Source organism: Falco rusticolus, chromosome 20 (assembly GCF_015220075.1).
Source record: "Falco rusticolus isolate bFalRus1 chromosome 20, bFalRus1.pri, whole genome shotgun sequence".
In the NCBI taxonomy this organism is placed as follows: domain Eukaryota; kingdom Metazoa; phylum Chordata; class Aves; order Falconiformes; family Falconidae; genus Falco; species Falco rusticolus.
The window spans coordinates 3,750,751-3,764,968 of NC_051206.1; the positions used below are offsets into that span (position 1 = coordinate 3,750,751).

At 68.9% G+C, this 14,218-nt stretch overlaps 2 protein-coding genes across 2 annotated transcripts; both read right to left on the reverse strand.

Moving 5' to 3' along the window:
* Positions 1 to 1,973: 1,973 nt before the first annotated feature.
* Positions 1,974 to 6,397, reverse strand: C20H8orf58 (chromosome 20 C8orf58 homolog). Its single transcript, XM_037371750.1, has 6 exons — positions 6,314 to 6,397; positions 2,862 to 3,352; positions 2,656 to 2,790; positions 2,471 to 2,558; positions 2,286 to 2,389; positions 1,974 to 2,205 (listed from the first exon to the last, which is right to left on the reverse strand). Exons 1-6 carry the CDS (start codon positions 6,360 to 6,362, stop codon positions 2,122 to 2,124), a joined length of 951 nt encoding a protein of 316 aa, XP_037227647.1. The 5' UTR covers positions 6,363 to 6,397; the 3' UTR covers positions 1,974 to 2,121.
* A 1,185-nt stretch (positions 6,398 to 7,582) lies between these two features.
* PDLIM2 (PDZ and LIM domain 2) lies at positions 7,583 to 13,913 on the reverse strand. The gene is made up of 10 exons (XM_037371844.1): positions 13,859 to 13,913; positions 12,330 to 12,436; positions 11,611 to 11,762; positions 11,204 to 11,273; positions 11,031 to 11,122; positions 10,888 to 10,933; positions 9,167 to 9,321; positions 8,728 to 8,873; positions 8,543 to 8,648; positions 7,583 to 8,226 (listed from the first exon to the last, which is right to left on the reverse strand). The coding sequence occupies exons 2-10, from the start codon at positions 12,420 to 12,422 to the stop codon at positions 8,031 to 8,033; spliced, it is 1,056 nt and encodes a 351-aa protein (XP_037227741.1). The 5' UTR covers positions 12,423 to 12,436; positions 13,859 to 13,913; the 3' UTR covers positions 7,583 to 8,030.
* Between the last annotated feature and the right edge of the window lie 305 nt (positions 13,914 to 14,218).

The window sequence follows — 14,218 nt, forward strand, 5'->3', positions numbered from 1 at the left end:
GACTCCATCTTACATAGCAGAAGTGGATAATTACTGGTTGCTCGCACCACCCACAAGGTCCCAACGTTAATAGGGAGAGCTCGCAGAAAGGCAAAATTAACTCTACAATGTGGCGTGCTCTCAGCCTGGATTTCTGAAACGGTACCGAGGGAAGTGCATCAGCGCTCAGAGCTCCAAGAAGCAGAGGGGAGGGATGCCACCGCTCAGAGGTGCCCCAGCTGGTGGCACTTGCCTCCTGGTGCGGCTCAGCCTGTGCCACATGAGTGGCCTTGCACGCCAGGACCGTGGGGTCAGCGTCGGGGTGTCACAGGCTGTCCCGTGATGGGGACCATGCCCCACTGAGAAGCACAGCTTCATCCTCTTCCACCCCCAGGAGGGACCAGGCGGAGGCAGGCGGTCAGCCCGGTCGCAGCATCCCGGCTGTCCCCTTTCCTCCCTAAAGTCCCTTTTGCCTTTGGGGACAAGAAACAGCCAGGTGTGGCAGATGCCATCCCACACCAGTCCAGCAGTAAGCGCAGATAACAGCATACTGCCAAACGGAAGGGCTTTCCCCCAAAATGGGGTGAATTAACCCTTGCTGGGAATGCCAAGACCAGCACACACCTGGGTCCGCACCTCTGTTTCCTTTGGCGGGTGCTCGGGAGCCTTCCCTTGCGCCAGGTGATCTGGGGGCGCTGAGAGCAGACCTCCCTCCTGCTCACCTCGGCCCCAAAAGCAGAATCGGCATCATCCAGAGCGGCCTCAGCATCCTCTTCGGGGCCAGCCACCAGGAAGCGGTTGAGGTGCCACCGGCGAAGGGGACAGCAGCCAGCCAGCCCAGGCAGAGGTGGGAGAAGCTGCGGGGCAGCCAGATGCTGCTGTACCATCTTCCTGGTGTTGCCGAAGGGGCTGAAGGCAGGGAACTGCACCGAGAGCACTGGGGCTCACCCAAAAGCAGTCCCCACACATGTGGTGTGGGAGCACCGCGCTGGCTGCCCCCAGACTTCCAGAAACCAGGGGGATCCTGTCCGACCATAAATATCCCCCTCCACCCCCCAAAAAAAAAATATCACTGTGTGGCCAGAGCACCTGCAAAAGGCACAGGTGGTACAGGGCAGCAGGGGAGGGGGCTGCCCAGATGCCCACATCATCTGAGGGACACATCCCCGTCATTGCCATCCACCCGAGTCACTGGGTCCTCACCCCGGGTGGCTCAGGTGAGTGGCCAGGGGTGGTGGGGAGAGGTTCCATCCTTCCCTGGGGTCACCGCCAGAGACCCCCTGCCACCCCTCCAGCCCCGCATTATGGATGAGCACTCGCGTCCCCCGGGAAGGAGCAGTGGGATGCAGGAGGGTGGCGCAGCCGGGCTCCAAGGATGCTGACAGGGATGGCCCGGGCTGGGGAGGGAAAAATCCAACAAGTCACGGTAGGAAATGACCAGGAAAAAGGGGGGGGACAGAGGGGATAATGGGGTACCTGGTGGGAGGGCACCTGGCAGCTTTCACCAGCATCTTCCCCACCTGCGGTACATGGGCCTTCGCCGCACAGACCCGACGGCACAATGAGTGGCTCCACCAGCACCACAGCACAGCATCCCCCGGCCTGGCCCCCTCCTCACCAGAGCTGGAAGACCACCCCCGAGCTCCATGTCGTGTCCCCCCCCCCCCCCCCCCAACACCCTCACCAGCTGCTGCCCACCCCAAGGAGCACCCCGCTGCTCCTTCCCCACCTGCCATGCAACTGGGAGCATCCCCCAGCTCCGGTGGGGATCCCTGGTGCCCCCTCCCCACCCACCCGCGGTGGCAGCTCTGTGGGGAGCAGGGGGGTCTGGACAAGCCTTATCACCCCCCACCCCACTCCCTGAAGCAGTAGGATCCCCCTGGAGCCCGTCCCACCCCCCCGCCCCGAGGGCCAACATCACTGTGCAACGGCACATCACCTCGCACAGAGCCACCTCTTTGGCAGTGAAAAGGTTTTATTTGAGGGGGGGGAAATTAAAAATAAAGAAGAGTGGGGGGGTGCCGGGCCGGGGACCGGCCCCGGGTGGGCGTGACGTCATACAGTGGGGTGTGATGCAGTAGGTGTGATGCAGCTCCTCCATCCAGGGGCGGCCGGAGCAGGACCCCCCCTCCCCCGCCAGCCCTACCTGCATCGACCGCCCCGCAGCGAGCGGCGGGTCAGGCGGGTGAGCAGCACCTTCACCCGGCCCCAGTGCGAGCGGCCGTCCTGCTGGGGAGACAGTCGGTGAGGGGGGGGGGTGTCCGTGGGTGGCCCCCCACCTCACCCCACCGCCCCCCAGCCCATACCTTGTCAGGTGCCGGGGCGCACGCCCTGCTCTCGGGGGGGTCCAGCAGGCTGGGGGAGCTGGCAGAGTGCCCCCACGTCCTCCGGCACAGCCCGGCGTCGGGTGCTGTGTGGGGAGGGGGACACAAAGGCAGTGTGGGGGTCTGGCTGGGCACAGCCCCCTCCCCCCACCTCCCACCCCACTCACCTGGCGCTTGGCTGTCCGAGCAGGAGCGCGGCCGGAACCCCTCACCCCTCCACGCAGCCGCATCCCGCCCTGGCAGCTCCTGGGTGGGCTGTGGGTGAGGAGAGGCACGGTTTGAGCTGGGACCCCCACCACCACCTTCCCCGTGTCCGTATCCCGCCCCGCCCCCCCATCCTCCCGGCCCTCACCGTGGTGTCAGGGCGGGCGTGCCGGCCATCGGTCGCCTGCTGCCGGAGGAGCCGGTTGTCCTGCTGCAGCCGGGCCAGGCGCTCCAGCATCTGGCAGACGTGCTCCAGGTACCGCAGCCCCTGCCCCGGCACGGCCTGCGGGCAAACGGCTGTTTGAAGGCTACCAGCCAACGAGCCCCCCCAGCCGCTCGCTCCCCGCCACGCACCGCTCCCTCAGGGTCTTCCATGGTGGGTTTCTCTGGCTCCCGGGGGTCCCGCGCCGGTTCTATCCCTAGGTCCATCCCACGCCGGCCGAGCTGGCGTGGGCAGCGGCCGGGTGCCCGCTGCCTCCTGCTGCGCTGCACCGCCTGCACCAGCTTCTTGCTGGCCGAGCGGCTGCGGGGGGGGCGGGGGGGCTCGGTGCCCCGCTCCTCTCCAAGGGGGGTCTTCTCCCGGGGGAAGCCATCAAGGGAGAAGCTGCTCTCAGAGCCCAGGGGAGTGGAGGGCGAGTGGTCATTGCTGGCCATCTCCACGCCGGAGTCCTCCGACTCCAGGAGACGCCCGCCCGCCGGGGGTCTGCCGGGGGACTGGGGGGGCGGCACGGGGGGTCCCCAGGCGCTCATCCCCACCGGGGGCTGCCGGGGGCTCTCCTGCAGCCGGCGGTACACGCTGGCGGAGGTGCGCACCACGCAGCTCTCCGCTGTCTCCCAGGGACCATCTGTGGGGCAAAGGAGAGCCGGGGGGGTGTCGGGTGGGGGTCCCCAGGCAAAGGCAGGATGGGGTGCTCACCACCCCTGCATGCCCAGGACCACCACCCCTCCCAGCCTCTCCAGCCCCCCAAAAGGCTGCCCTCCCTGCTGCCATGAGGGGTTACAGCGCCCCTTGCCCAGGACCCCTCTCCGGAGGGTCCCCGCAGCAGGGGATGCTCGTAGGACAGCAGCGTGTGTCACTGCGCCCCAGAAGCACGCCCCGCCCCCAGCCCCCCCCCCCCCGCTCCCAGGTGGCCCAGGGGGAGCAACAACGACCCTCACCCCAACCTGGGGCTCACTAGCGCTGCCCTCCCCTCGCCACACTCCGGCTGGGTGCCAGCCCACCCAGGACACGGCAGCGTGTCACCCGTCCTCCCCCCGCCATGGGATGGCTGCAGGATGGGACCACCAGCTCCTCACGCTCATCCCTGCAGCCAGGGGAGCGTCACCACCAGGATGGGACCACCATCACCCTGCAGCTCCCGGTGGGATCGCAGCCCATGGGCGGGGGTCTTGGCCCTCCTTGTGCAGACCACTCGCCCCCGCTTCCCAGCCAGGGCTCAGCGAGGCGCGAAGCTTCGGCACCTCTGGGACACCCAGCTCAGGGTGCAGAGCTGCCCACCCGCCCCCGGCGAGCCCCTACTTGGGGGTCCCCCCTGCCACATGCACTCACAGCAGCTGAACCTCCTTTTCCAGACAGCTCGGGAGCCACCCCACATCGCCGAAAGCTGGAGCCGACTGCCGGGCGCGCGTCCCAGCGCTCCCTTTTATAGCCACCCCAGCCGGCGACGGGCCCCGTATCCAGAGGCACCTCATTACCGGACTGGTTCCCAACTGGTTCCTTTCAGGATTTGGGATCGGCGATACTGGCTGGACCGGTGGTTAAGGGCTCCCTTCCCGCCCCAACTGGGAAGGCGAGAGGGTTATTTGGGTGCCAGCAGGCAACCAGGTGCTGGATGAATCCCACCGCTTTCGGGAAAGCCCGCTCAGGGGTGGGATTCACCAGCCAAGGGTCCCCGGTGGTCCCACATTCCTACCCCTGCGCATCCGCACATCCTGCAGCCGCTCGCCGCGCATCCCTCGTGGGCTGGTGACACCGGTGCCCACGCGGCACAGCGGCCAGCACCAGGAGGTCGTGGCCAGCTGGCGGACAATCCAGCCGTTCAGCGGCCACATGAATGCCAGCAATGCCGTGGGGCAGCCCCTCCGCCCCAGCACGGCCGGCTGCCGCAGCCCGCAGCCCACGCGCCCCATGGCCACGGGAGCCCACGTGCCCCAAGGCCACCGGCTGCACTGGGTGGCCCCACGTGCCGTGCTGAGGGGCTGCTTGCCCCCGGGCCACCACGCTTGCCTCGCCACCGCAGGGATTTCACCAAGGCTCAGAGCCCCACTGGGTGACAAAGGGCAGGGCAGGGGGGTCCCCATCACCGTGAGAACTCAAACCGCCTCCGTGGGAGTCCCCCCCTGAGCCTGCAGCTCCAGCTCAGGCCCCCAGCACCCCCCACACCCCCCAGCTTTGCTGCTGGAGGGGGCTCCCAGCACAGCCTGGGCGGGGGGCACATAGCACTGGGGAATGGGTTCCTGGGACCCCCGCACAGCACACGGGTCCCAGGGGGCTCAGCCCTGCTGCAGGCTCAGCCCCACCAGCCCAAACACTAGAAGGCAAAACCTAGTTTGAATTCCCAGCACAGCCAGCACCCTGGGCCCCTCCCAGCAAGAGGGGCAAAAACTATGGGCACCAGGGACCCCCAGGGTCCCCCTCCAGCACAGACAGCATGAAGTGGAGGATACCAGGAACTCCCAGGGCTCCCCTCCAGCACATACAGCGTGAATTCGGGGGTGCCAGGGACCCCCCCTGCAGCACAGACACCACCAACAGGGGTAGCAGGGTCCCCCTCCAGCACAGACAACACAAACTGGGGGGTGCCAGGGCTCCCCCTCCAGCACAGACGCCACAAACTGGGGTACCAGGGACCCCCAGGGTCCCCCTCCAGCACAGACAGCATGAAGTGGAGGATACCAGGAACTCCCAGGGCTCCCCTCCAGCACATACAGCGTGAATTCGGGGGTGCCAGGGACCCCCCCTGCAGCACAGACACCACCAACAGGGGTAGCAGGGTCCCCCTCCAGCACAGACAACACAAACTGGGGGGTGCCAGGGCTCCCCCTCCAGCACAGACGCCACAAACTGGGGTACCAGGGACCCCCAGGGTCCCCCTCCAGCACAGACAGCATGAAGTGGAGGATACCAGGAACTCCCAGGGCTCCCCTCCAGCACATACAGCGTGAATTCGGGGGTGCCAGGGACCCCCCCTGCAGCACAGACACCACCAACAGGGGTAGCAGGGTCCCCCTCCAGCACAGACAACACAAACTGGGGGGTGCCAGGGCTCCCCCTCCAGCACAGACGCCACAAACTGGGGTACCAGGGACCCCCAGGGTCCCCCTCCAGCACAGACAACACAAACTGGGGGGTGCCAGGGCTCCCCCTCCAGCACAGACAACACAAACTGGGGTACCAGGGACCCCCAGGGTCCCCCTCCAGCACAGACAACACAAATTGGGGGGTGCCAGGGCTCCCCCTCCAGCACAGACACCACCAACAGGGGTAGCAGGGTCCCCCTCCAGCACAGACACCACCAACAGGGGTAGCAGGGTCCCCCTCCAGCACAGACACCACCAACAGGGGTACCAGGGACCCCCAGGGTCCCCCTCCAGCACATACAACACAAACTGGGGGGTGCCAGGGCTCCCCCTCCAGCACAGACAACACAAATCAGGGAATCCCTGAGGATCTCCTCCAGCACGAGCATCACAGGCTGGGGGCACCAGAGGACCCCAAATCCAGCCCAGACCCCAGGGACAACGCCCCCCCCCCCCCCAGCTACATGGTGGGGGGTCCCCCATAGCCCCGGGGACCACCGACTCACCGCGGCCGCAGAGCGGCTCCACGCTGAAGACTCCCCGGCGGCGCAGCATCCCCGGGCAGGACGCCCCGGGGGCGGGCAGGGCTGCACCGGGGGGGAGCTGAACGGGGGGTGGCTGACCCGGGGAGGGAGGCAGGGCTGCACCAGGGGCAGGGCAGGGCGACGGCAGCGGCCCCGCTGCTCCTCCGCCGCTTTATAGGGCAGCTCCGAGGGGCGGCTCAGCCCCGGGGCGGGGCGGGGGGGGGGGCCGCCCCCTACCCAGGCAACACCTTTGCCCCCAAGCCCAGCCCGGGGCTGTGTTAGCCCAGGGTGGTGGCTCCCGCCCCCCATTCTCGAGGGAGAAGCATTTATTATTCTTTTTTTTTTTTTTTTTTTTTTCCCCTGCGGGCACGCTGCCAGGCTGGACCACCTCCATCCCTCCTGCCCTGGGGATGCTTCAGTCCAGCCACCGTGTGCCGACAGCGCGGAGGGATTGCAGGCCGGGGGCTCTCGGCCTGCCTGACCCCTACCTGATAGGGGCTGGGGGCTGAGGGACCCCCTGGTGGGTGCCTGGGCCGGGGGCTGAGCCCTCCCGGGGGATTCGGTGCCTGGATGGTGAGAGCTCAGGGTACACGGGGGCTGCGGCGCACCCCGAGCACCCATGGGGCAGCAGAGCAGGGATGCCACCGTGCCCAGTGTGGACAGCGAGGGGAGCAGGGATGCTGCCTGACCCTGCTGCCGGGGGGACGTGGGAAGGGGCTGGTTCTCCCCCAGACTCGGCGAGGAGTTGCCGATAACTGCAAAGCCCAGATAACCGCAAAGCCCTTCTCCGTGCAGGCAGGCACGCAGGGTGGGGAGCGGTGATAAGAGCCCACCTGGGCCTCAGCAGGACAAAGGCCCTGGCCAACAACCTGCAATAAATCCCTGACACCTCCCAGGGACACCCGGAGCAGGGAGGGGACATTCCAGCCCCACGGGGAACCTCGGGAGCAGCTGGCACCCATCCCTGTGCATCACCAGGGCACCGGACCCCTGCGTGGGGTCCTTTGCACCCTGCCCTTTTGCACCTTTTGCAGCCCCTTTGCACCCTGCCAAGCCCTGGAGCCTCCCCCCGGGCTGGGGGGGTTGCTTCCAGCTCCCCACTGCTGCTAGGGGCGCATGCAGGAGGGCTGGGGGGTCCTGCACCCTGGGGCTGGGGGGGAAGCCCACTTGCCCCCAGCCCCCAGGGAGGGCACGGGCTGCCTGCCCTCCCCCAGCCCCGCACAGACCAGACATGGGAGCGGAGCAAATATATATTATATTTATATAGAGATCTGGTTTAATATCTCAGAGAAGCTCTTTGCAGTCAGTGTACAAAGCGGTGCCAGCCCCCTCTCCGGTACCTAAGTGCGATGGCGTCCCTGTGCCCCCCCCCCCACCCGCCCCGTGTCCCTGCTGTGTCCCCAGGCATGTGCAACCGCTGCAGCGCAGGCTGAGAACCAACCCAGCTCATCACACACACTGACACAGCAAGGGCAAAGGTGGGCGGCTGCAGTGTGTGTGTCCCCCCCCCCATCCATCCACAGCCTGGTGATGCCCACAGCCCCAGCCCAATGCCTCCCCTCCCACAGACCCCCACGCTACCAAAGCAGCGGGGCTGGGGGGGCATTCTGGGGAGGGGGACGGGGTGCATGCTGCCCCCCTGGGACATGGGGGGATGCGGGCGGCGAGGTCCCCATTGCAATGTGCCAGTGCCTGGGGTTCAGGAGTGGGGGGATACAGGGGGGGTGGCGGGCCCCCCCAGAGTGCCCTGGTAGCGCAGGCGGGCGTGCTTCTCGCAGTACAGCTCATCGCCCACCCAGAAGTGACCCCGCATCTTCAAGTTGAGACCACAGTCGGCACAGGCGTAGCAGGATGGGTGCCGGTAGCGGCCGTCCTGGATCCGCACTGCCTGCGTCCTGGGCAAGACAGGGAGGGGGGCATCAGCGGGGCACCCCGTGTCCCCCCCAGGGTCCACAGGGATGGGGGCATCAGCGGGGCACCCCGTGTCCCCCTCAAGATCCACAGGGAGGGGGGCATCAGCGGGGCACCCTGTGTCCCATCCAGGATCCACAGGGTGGGGGGCACCCCGTGTCCCCCCCTGAGATCCACAGGGAGGGGGACATCAGCGGGGCACCCTGTGTCCCCCCAGGATCAGGCCCGTTTACTCCCTGCTGGGCGTGATGGCAGGGACCAATCCTGCCCAGGCCCCCCCCAGCCCCCAGCCCCACTCACGCGATGGTGCTGCCGCACTTCTCGCAGACGTGCAGCTTCTGGACACCGGCCACGGGCTTGCGGGTGCTGGGTGAGAGCCGGCTGGGAAAAGGGGCTGTAAGTCCAGCTGCGGGGAGACGAGGCCATCAGGATCCCGCCACCCCCCTGGCCAGACCCCCCCCCATGTCCCCCAGTACCCCCCTCACCTCTGCCCTCGTCCTCCAGGGCCTCCTGCAGCATGAGGAAGGTGCTGGACTGCCGTGGGGCCGCCCGCAGCTCCCGGTTCTCCTGCAGCATCTTGTAGACCTCGGAATCCTCCTCCAAGCGCCGCATGGCCGGCTCCGAACCCAGGCTGGGGGACAGCACCCCGGGGTGGGGGGATGCAAGGGAGAGGGGGGGGATCCCAGCCCCCAGACGCTTGGGTTCGTGGGGCTGCACCCCACCACCTGCTCTCTCCACCCTGGGGAGCTGCCCCAGCCTGCCCGGCCCTCCCACGCCTCGCGGGTGGGTTAACCCTTTGCACGGCAAAACAGCACCCAGCGTGCACCCTTGGGTGCGGGGCCGCCACACCAGGATGGGTGCACGGGGCTGGGGGCTTCCCTGCTTCTGTGTCCCCCCACCCCGAGCCCTGAGCCCGCTCCATACCTGTTGCAGGGGCTGGGAGAGGGCCCAGAGCGGTGCTGCTCCCTGCATGTCTCCCAGGGGGTCGGGGGGACCCCAAGCCCCGGTGAGAGTGGGCAGGGGGGTACAGGCAGGACCGACCCCGGGGGGCTGTTCTGGTGGCTCAGGCTTCCTCGCTTCTGGCAAGGGGAGAGAGATGCTGGAGGGGTGCGGGGGGCTGGGGCTGGGTGGGGGGATGCCACAGCAGCCCCCCAGCACGTCCCAAGGCCGGGGGGCAAGCATGGCGGCTCGAAGGGAAGGGTGCCTGCAGACCCTCCCGCTCCTCCCCGGCACCCTGGGGACACCCGGACCTGGCGTGGGGGCTTTTTTCAAGAGGGGTGGGCCCCCCACCTTGCTCCCAGGAGGGATGCAGGGATGCTCCACGGCTCGGCACGGGGGCCGCTGCTTCTCCTCCCAAGCTGGGACCAGCGGGACCCCGCGGAGGGGCAGGGGCAGCACCCCCACTGCTCCCCACCCCAGTAACCCTGCGCCTGCGCCCGTCCCCTCTCCAGCATCTGCTCCTGCTTAGCAGCCCTGGCGAGGCAGGAAGGGCGAAACCCGGCTAAGTGGAAGCCGATGTTCCCGGGAGCAGCAGCCACGCAGATGCAAACCGGGGACGGGGACGAGGACCCCCCTGCCCAGACCCCGCGGAGAGGGAGCAAGTACAGCAGCGGGGTCCTGCGGGGCCACGAGCAGGCGAGGGACGAGCTAAAATTAGGCACGGGTGGAGCCAGGCGCCTTGGCCTTGGCCTTGGCCCCGCCGGCACCCAGCGCCAGCCCGCCTGGGGTGGGATGGAAAGCGCCGGTCAAGGGCAGCCCACCCCTCCGCCGCCCCCTGGGGCAGGGGGCTTTGGGCACGGCATCCCGCACAGCCCCAGCCCCGCGGCGGAGGTCTTTGGGGCAGGGAGGGACCCCCCCTGGGGCTGGCACCGAAGCAAAGAATTGGGCTGGGGAGGAAGGAGGGAGCGGGCGGCTGGAGGAGCCAAGGGGTGGCCGGGGCCGCGGCCAAAGGCAGCTGGGAAGGGCCTTGCTCCCACCGCGCTTCCCAATTTGGGCTTGAAAAACACGAAAAAAGAAAAAAGAAAGCGGGGAGGGAGGAGAGGAGGGAGACATCAACCCCGGAGCCAGCGGCTGCCCTGCGGGGGGGGGGGCAGCAGCCGCCCAAAACCGCGGCGGGGAGGGATGGGGTGGCCATAGGCATCCCAGGACCCCTCCGGGTGGTGGGGGAGACATCCCACCTCCCAAGCATCCCGGTCCCGCTCCTCGGGCATCTCAGCGCGGTGGGTGCTGCTGGGGGTGCACCGAGCCGTGGGTCCCAGCCCTGCCAACACCCCAGTGCCGCGGGCTCGCGGGCGCAGGGCCTTGCCTCCCCAAACTGGTTTGGCCTCCCCAGGCTGGCGCCGTTGCCAAAAGGCGCCGGGTAGGAGCGAGCAAAACCATCCCCGGCCAGGTGTGCCGGTGCCCGCGGGGTGCAGGGGTGCCTGCCAGCGCGGCGGGGGGGTCCCGGCGGCACCGGCACTGACGCGGTCCCCCAGGCAGAGTGGGGCTGGGTGATGATGTGGCAATGGGGCTGCAAAGGGTGACGGTTTGGGTTGCAAAAGGTGACTCTGGGGGGTGCAAAGGTGACAGTTTGGGTTGCAGAGGGTGACAGTGCACCCCCCAGCATCTCTGCCTGACCCCACACAGCCCCCCAGCTCCCTGCTCACCTGGCAGAGGCTGGGACAGGCGAACTCCTCCTCCAGGGGCTGTGAGCTGGAGGGAGAGGATGGAGCCCATCAGCAGAGTCCCTGGCCATGCCCAGACCCCTGCCCACCCCCTCAGCCCCACACGCAGCTGGGTCCGGCCTTACCTGCTGCGTCTGAGCGGGCGGCTGAGGGATGCTGGGCTGGAGTAGGAGGCTCTCAGGGTGCCCTGGCTCTCCTCCTGCATCCGCAGCCCATCCTGGGGAGGGAGGGAGATGCCAGCGGCTGAAACCAGCCCTGGGTGGGGGTCCAGGGTGTGCGGGGGCTGCCCGGGGCTCACCTGAAAGCGTGCGGCCAGCCTCTCCGGTGAGGTGTCCCCGTTCGTGTGGCTGGGAGGTGGCATCGGGGACCTGGGAACCAAGGGAGGTTGGGGGTCCTGCGTCAGCCCCAGGAACACGCAGCCCCCGTGCACCCAGGCGTGACCGTTCCCTGCAGCCCCCCGGGGAGGTGGCAAGAGGCAGCAGCTCCAGGCCCCCAACTGGGACCAGTCAGCCAGGTAACGGCTGCCAGGGCTGCCTGGCCTCGTTACCGCCTGACTCTCTAATTACAGAGCCAAGACATGCTCCTGGGGGGATGGCACAACCCCAAGAGTTGCTGGAAGGGAAAAACAACCGGCACAGGCCTGGCTGGGGACCCCAGCCCGCATGGGGACAGTGGGGCTGCCACCCCGGCCGTCACAGCACCCACCTCTCCACCTGCAGCTGGAGCTGCCCAGGGCTCTGCTTGATCTTATTCTGCGCCTCCACGTTGAGCATCTCGGCTGCGCTCTCCCCGTTGATGCTGACGATGATGTCCCCCAGCCGGAGGCCACCCGCAGCCGCCTTCCCGTGCTCCGTCACCTCCACAGAGAAGGGGACATGGGGACAGCCCCGGTGTTATTTGGGAGGTACTGGAGCAGTGAGCCCCCTCCCCAGCCACCCCTCCACCCCGTGCACACCGGAGGGAAGCGGTGCAGCATCCCCTCATGCAGCCCTCGTGCATCACCATGGCCAAGGTCCCGGCACACGGTTGGGCGCAGCCAGCTCCATGCCAGTCCCCAGATCCCACCCCACGGGATGCTCCCACCCACCGGGGTCCTCACGGCCCTGCCAAAACAATGCCAGACCCTCTGTTGGGGCGTGCACCAGCAAGGGGGGGACCATGGCCACGGTAACAACAGTCGGAAACCCGGCCCAGCCCTGCCCAGCCCAGGGGCAGCGTGAGCCCCCGCGCAGGCACCGTCGCCTGCCGTGGGGCCGTTCCCACGGAGCAGGATCCCTCAAGGACAGTAAACAGGATTGGCTCCCTGAAGCAGGCTACGGCGCCCGCCCGGCGTCCCGCAGCCCTCCCTGGGGCCAGGGGGCATGTGGGGGGCTCTTACCCTGGAGAGGGTGATGGGCTTCCCAAAGTGTGTGGGGGGCTCTTACCTTGGAGACGGCGATGGGCTTCCCAAAGTCTCTTCCCCCGGTGATGCGGAAGCCCCAAGGGGCCGGGCCGGCCAAGGTCACCGTCACTGGCATGGCAGCGGGTGGCTCTGGGCGGGCAGGCAGCCGTGGTGTCAGCAAACCTCAGGGGGACGAGGGGACGAGGCGGAGGAGAGCCCTCTCCTTCCTCCACCCACCGGCGGCCTCCCCCCGTCCCCACTGCACCCCACCAGCCCCCAGCCCTGCACCCCGAGGGTCCCCAGCACGGGACTGATGGAGACCGGCAGCGCCTTCCTTCCGGGGAGGGGACCCGCGTCCTCGTGCCGTCGCAGGGTGCTGGCAGCCACCGCCGCTTCCTCTTGCTGCCCCTGGTGCCCCCGGCGAAGGCTGGTGGCTTCCTCCCCTGCTGCCCCCCCACCAGGGATGAGGTGGTCCCGGCTGCGGCGGGATGGGGCAGACGAGGTCACCCCGCTGCCCCCCGGCCTTGTGCAAGGCAGGAAAGCGGCTCAGCCCTGGCAGCGAGGCCGGCACCGCGGCGCGGCGTGGCAAGGCCAAGCCAGTGGGGTTTGGAGAGGCCGCGGCTGTGGGGGCAGCCAGTGGCCGGCGAGGGACGGATCCTGCTGCTCACCGCGGCGGGGGTCCGGGCACGCGGCACGGCTGCAAGAGCCCCCACCCCAAGCCCCTTGTCCTGCGGCAAAGCCATGCGGGTGAAGGATGCTGAGGGTCCCCGGGGTAGCACGGGGTCCCCGTGGCACCCCGGTGAGCGCGGCAGCCCTTGGCTTCGATGGGATCTATAGGAAGGGGCAGCCCCCTCCCCTAAATGTCACGTCTTGCATCCCTGCCCCCTGCCCAGCTGCTCTGCACCACTCCAGCCCCATCCAGTCCCGCCGCAGCCGGGCCAGATGCTGCCGGCTCAGCCCCAGGGTGGCTGCAGGAGCTCAGCACCCTGCCCGCAACCGCCGGGGAAGGCATTTTAAAAATCCCAAGCGCACAAAGAGGGGCTTGAGAGGCTGCCTGGAAGAATTTCCTGGGCTGGGCTTCACCGCACCCGGCGCAAACCCCAAACCCCCTCCCCACCGCCAGCCCGCTCAGCATCCCTGGGCAGCGAGCTCTGCCATGCTGAGGACCCCGACAGCCGGCTGAACACGACCCCCAGAGCCCCCCCAACAGCCCTCCCCCTCCTGCAGCCCCTGCCCCCCGCCTCGCTCCCTGCACCCCACCTCGGTCCCTGCTCCGCCTGGCACGCAGCGATGCTGTTGTGGCAGTGGCGGCTGGCAGTGCCGCCTGGCACCCCACGAGGCGTGACGGCGGGTGACAGGCGATGCCAGGGGACACGGGGCCATGGGGGGCCATGGGGACACACTCGCGGGACACGCTGCCCGCTCCCTCCCGTTCCCCTGCCCGGTGGAGCAGTACTGGGACCCCCGGGGTTGCATCCCCGAGGGATGCCCCCCCCGCACCGGCGGCATCCCGGGTCAGCCCCCCCCCCCGGCCCGCTCCGTGCCCCCCGCACCCCCCCCGGGCGCACTCACCGGCGGGCGGCCGAGCCGGGCGGCCCCGTGGGGCGGCGGAGCCGAGCGTGGCCCCGGCCCCGGCGCCTCCCCCTCGGAAGGGGCCGGCGGAGCCCGACGGGGCCGGGCCGGGCCGGGCGGCAGCTCCGCAGCGCCGTCTGCGGGCACGGCCGCCCCGACGGGGCGCACGGAGCGGGGCAGGCTCGGCACGGCACGGCCCGGGGCGGCGGGAGGGCCGGGAAACGGGGCCGGGCCGGGGGGATGCCCCACGGCACCACGTAGCCCCCCCGGGACATCACACCCCGCACAGCATCGCTGCCCCGCACAGTATCAGACCCCGCACAGCATCACACCCCGCACAGCATCGCTGCCCCGCACAGT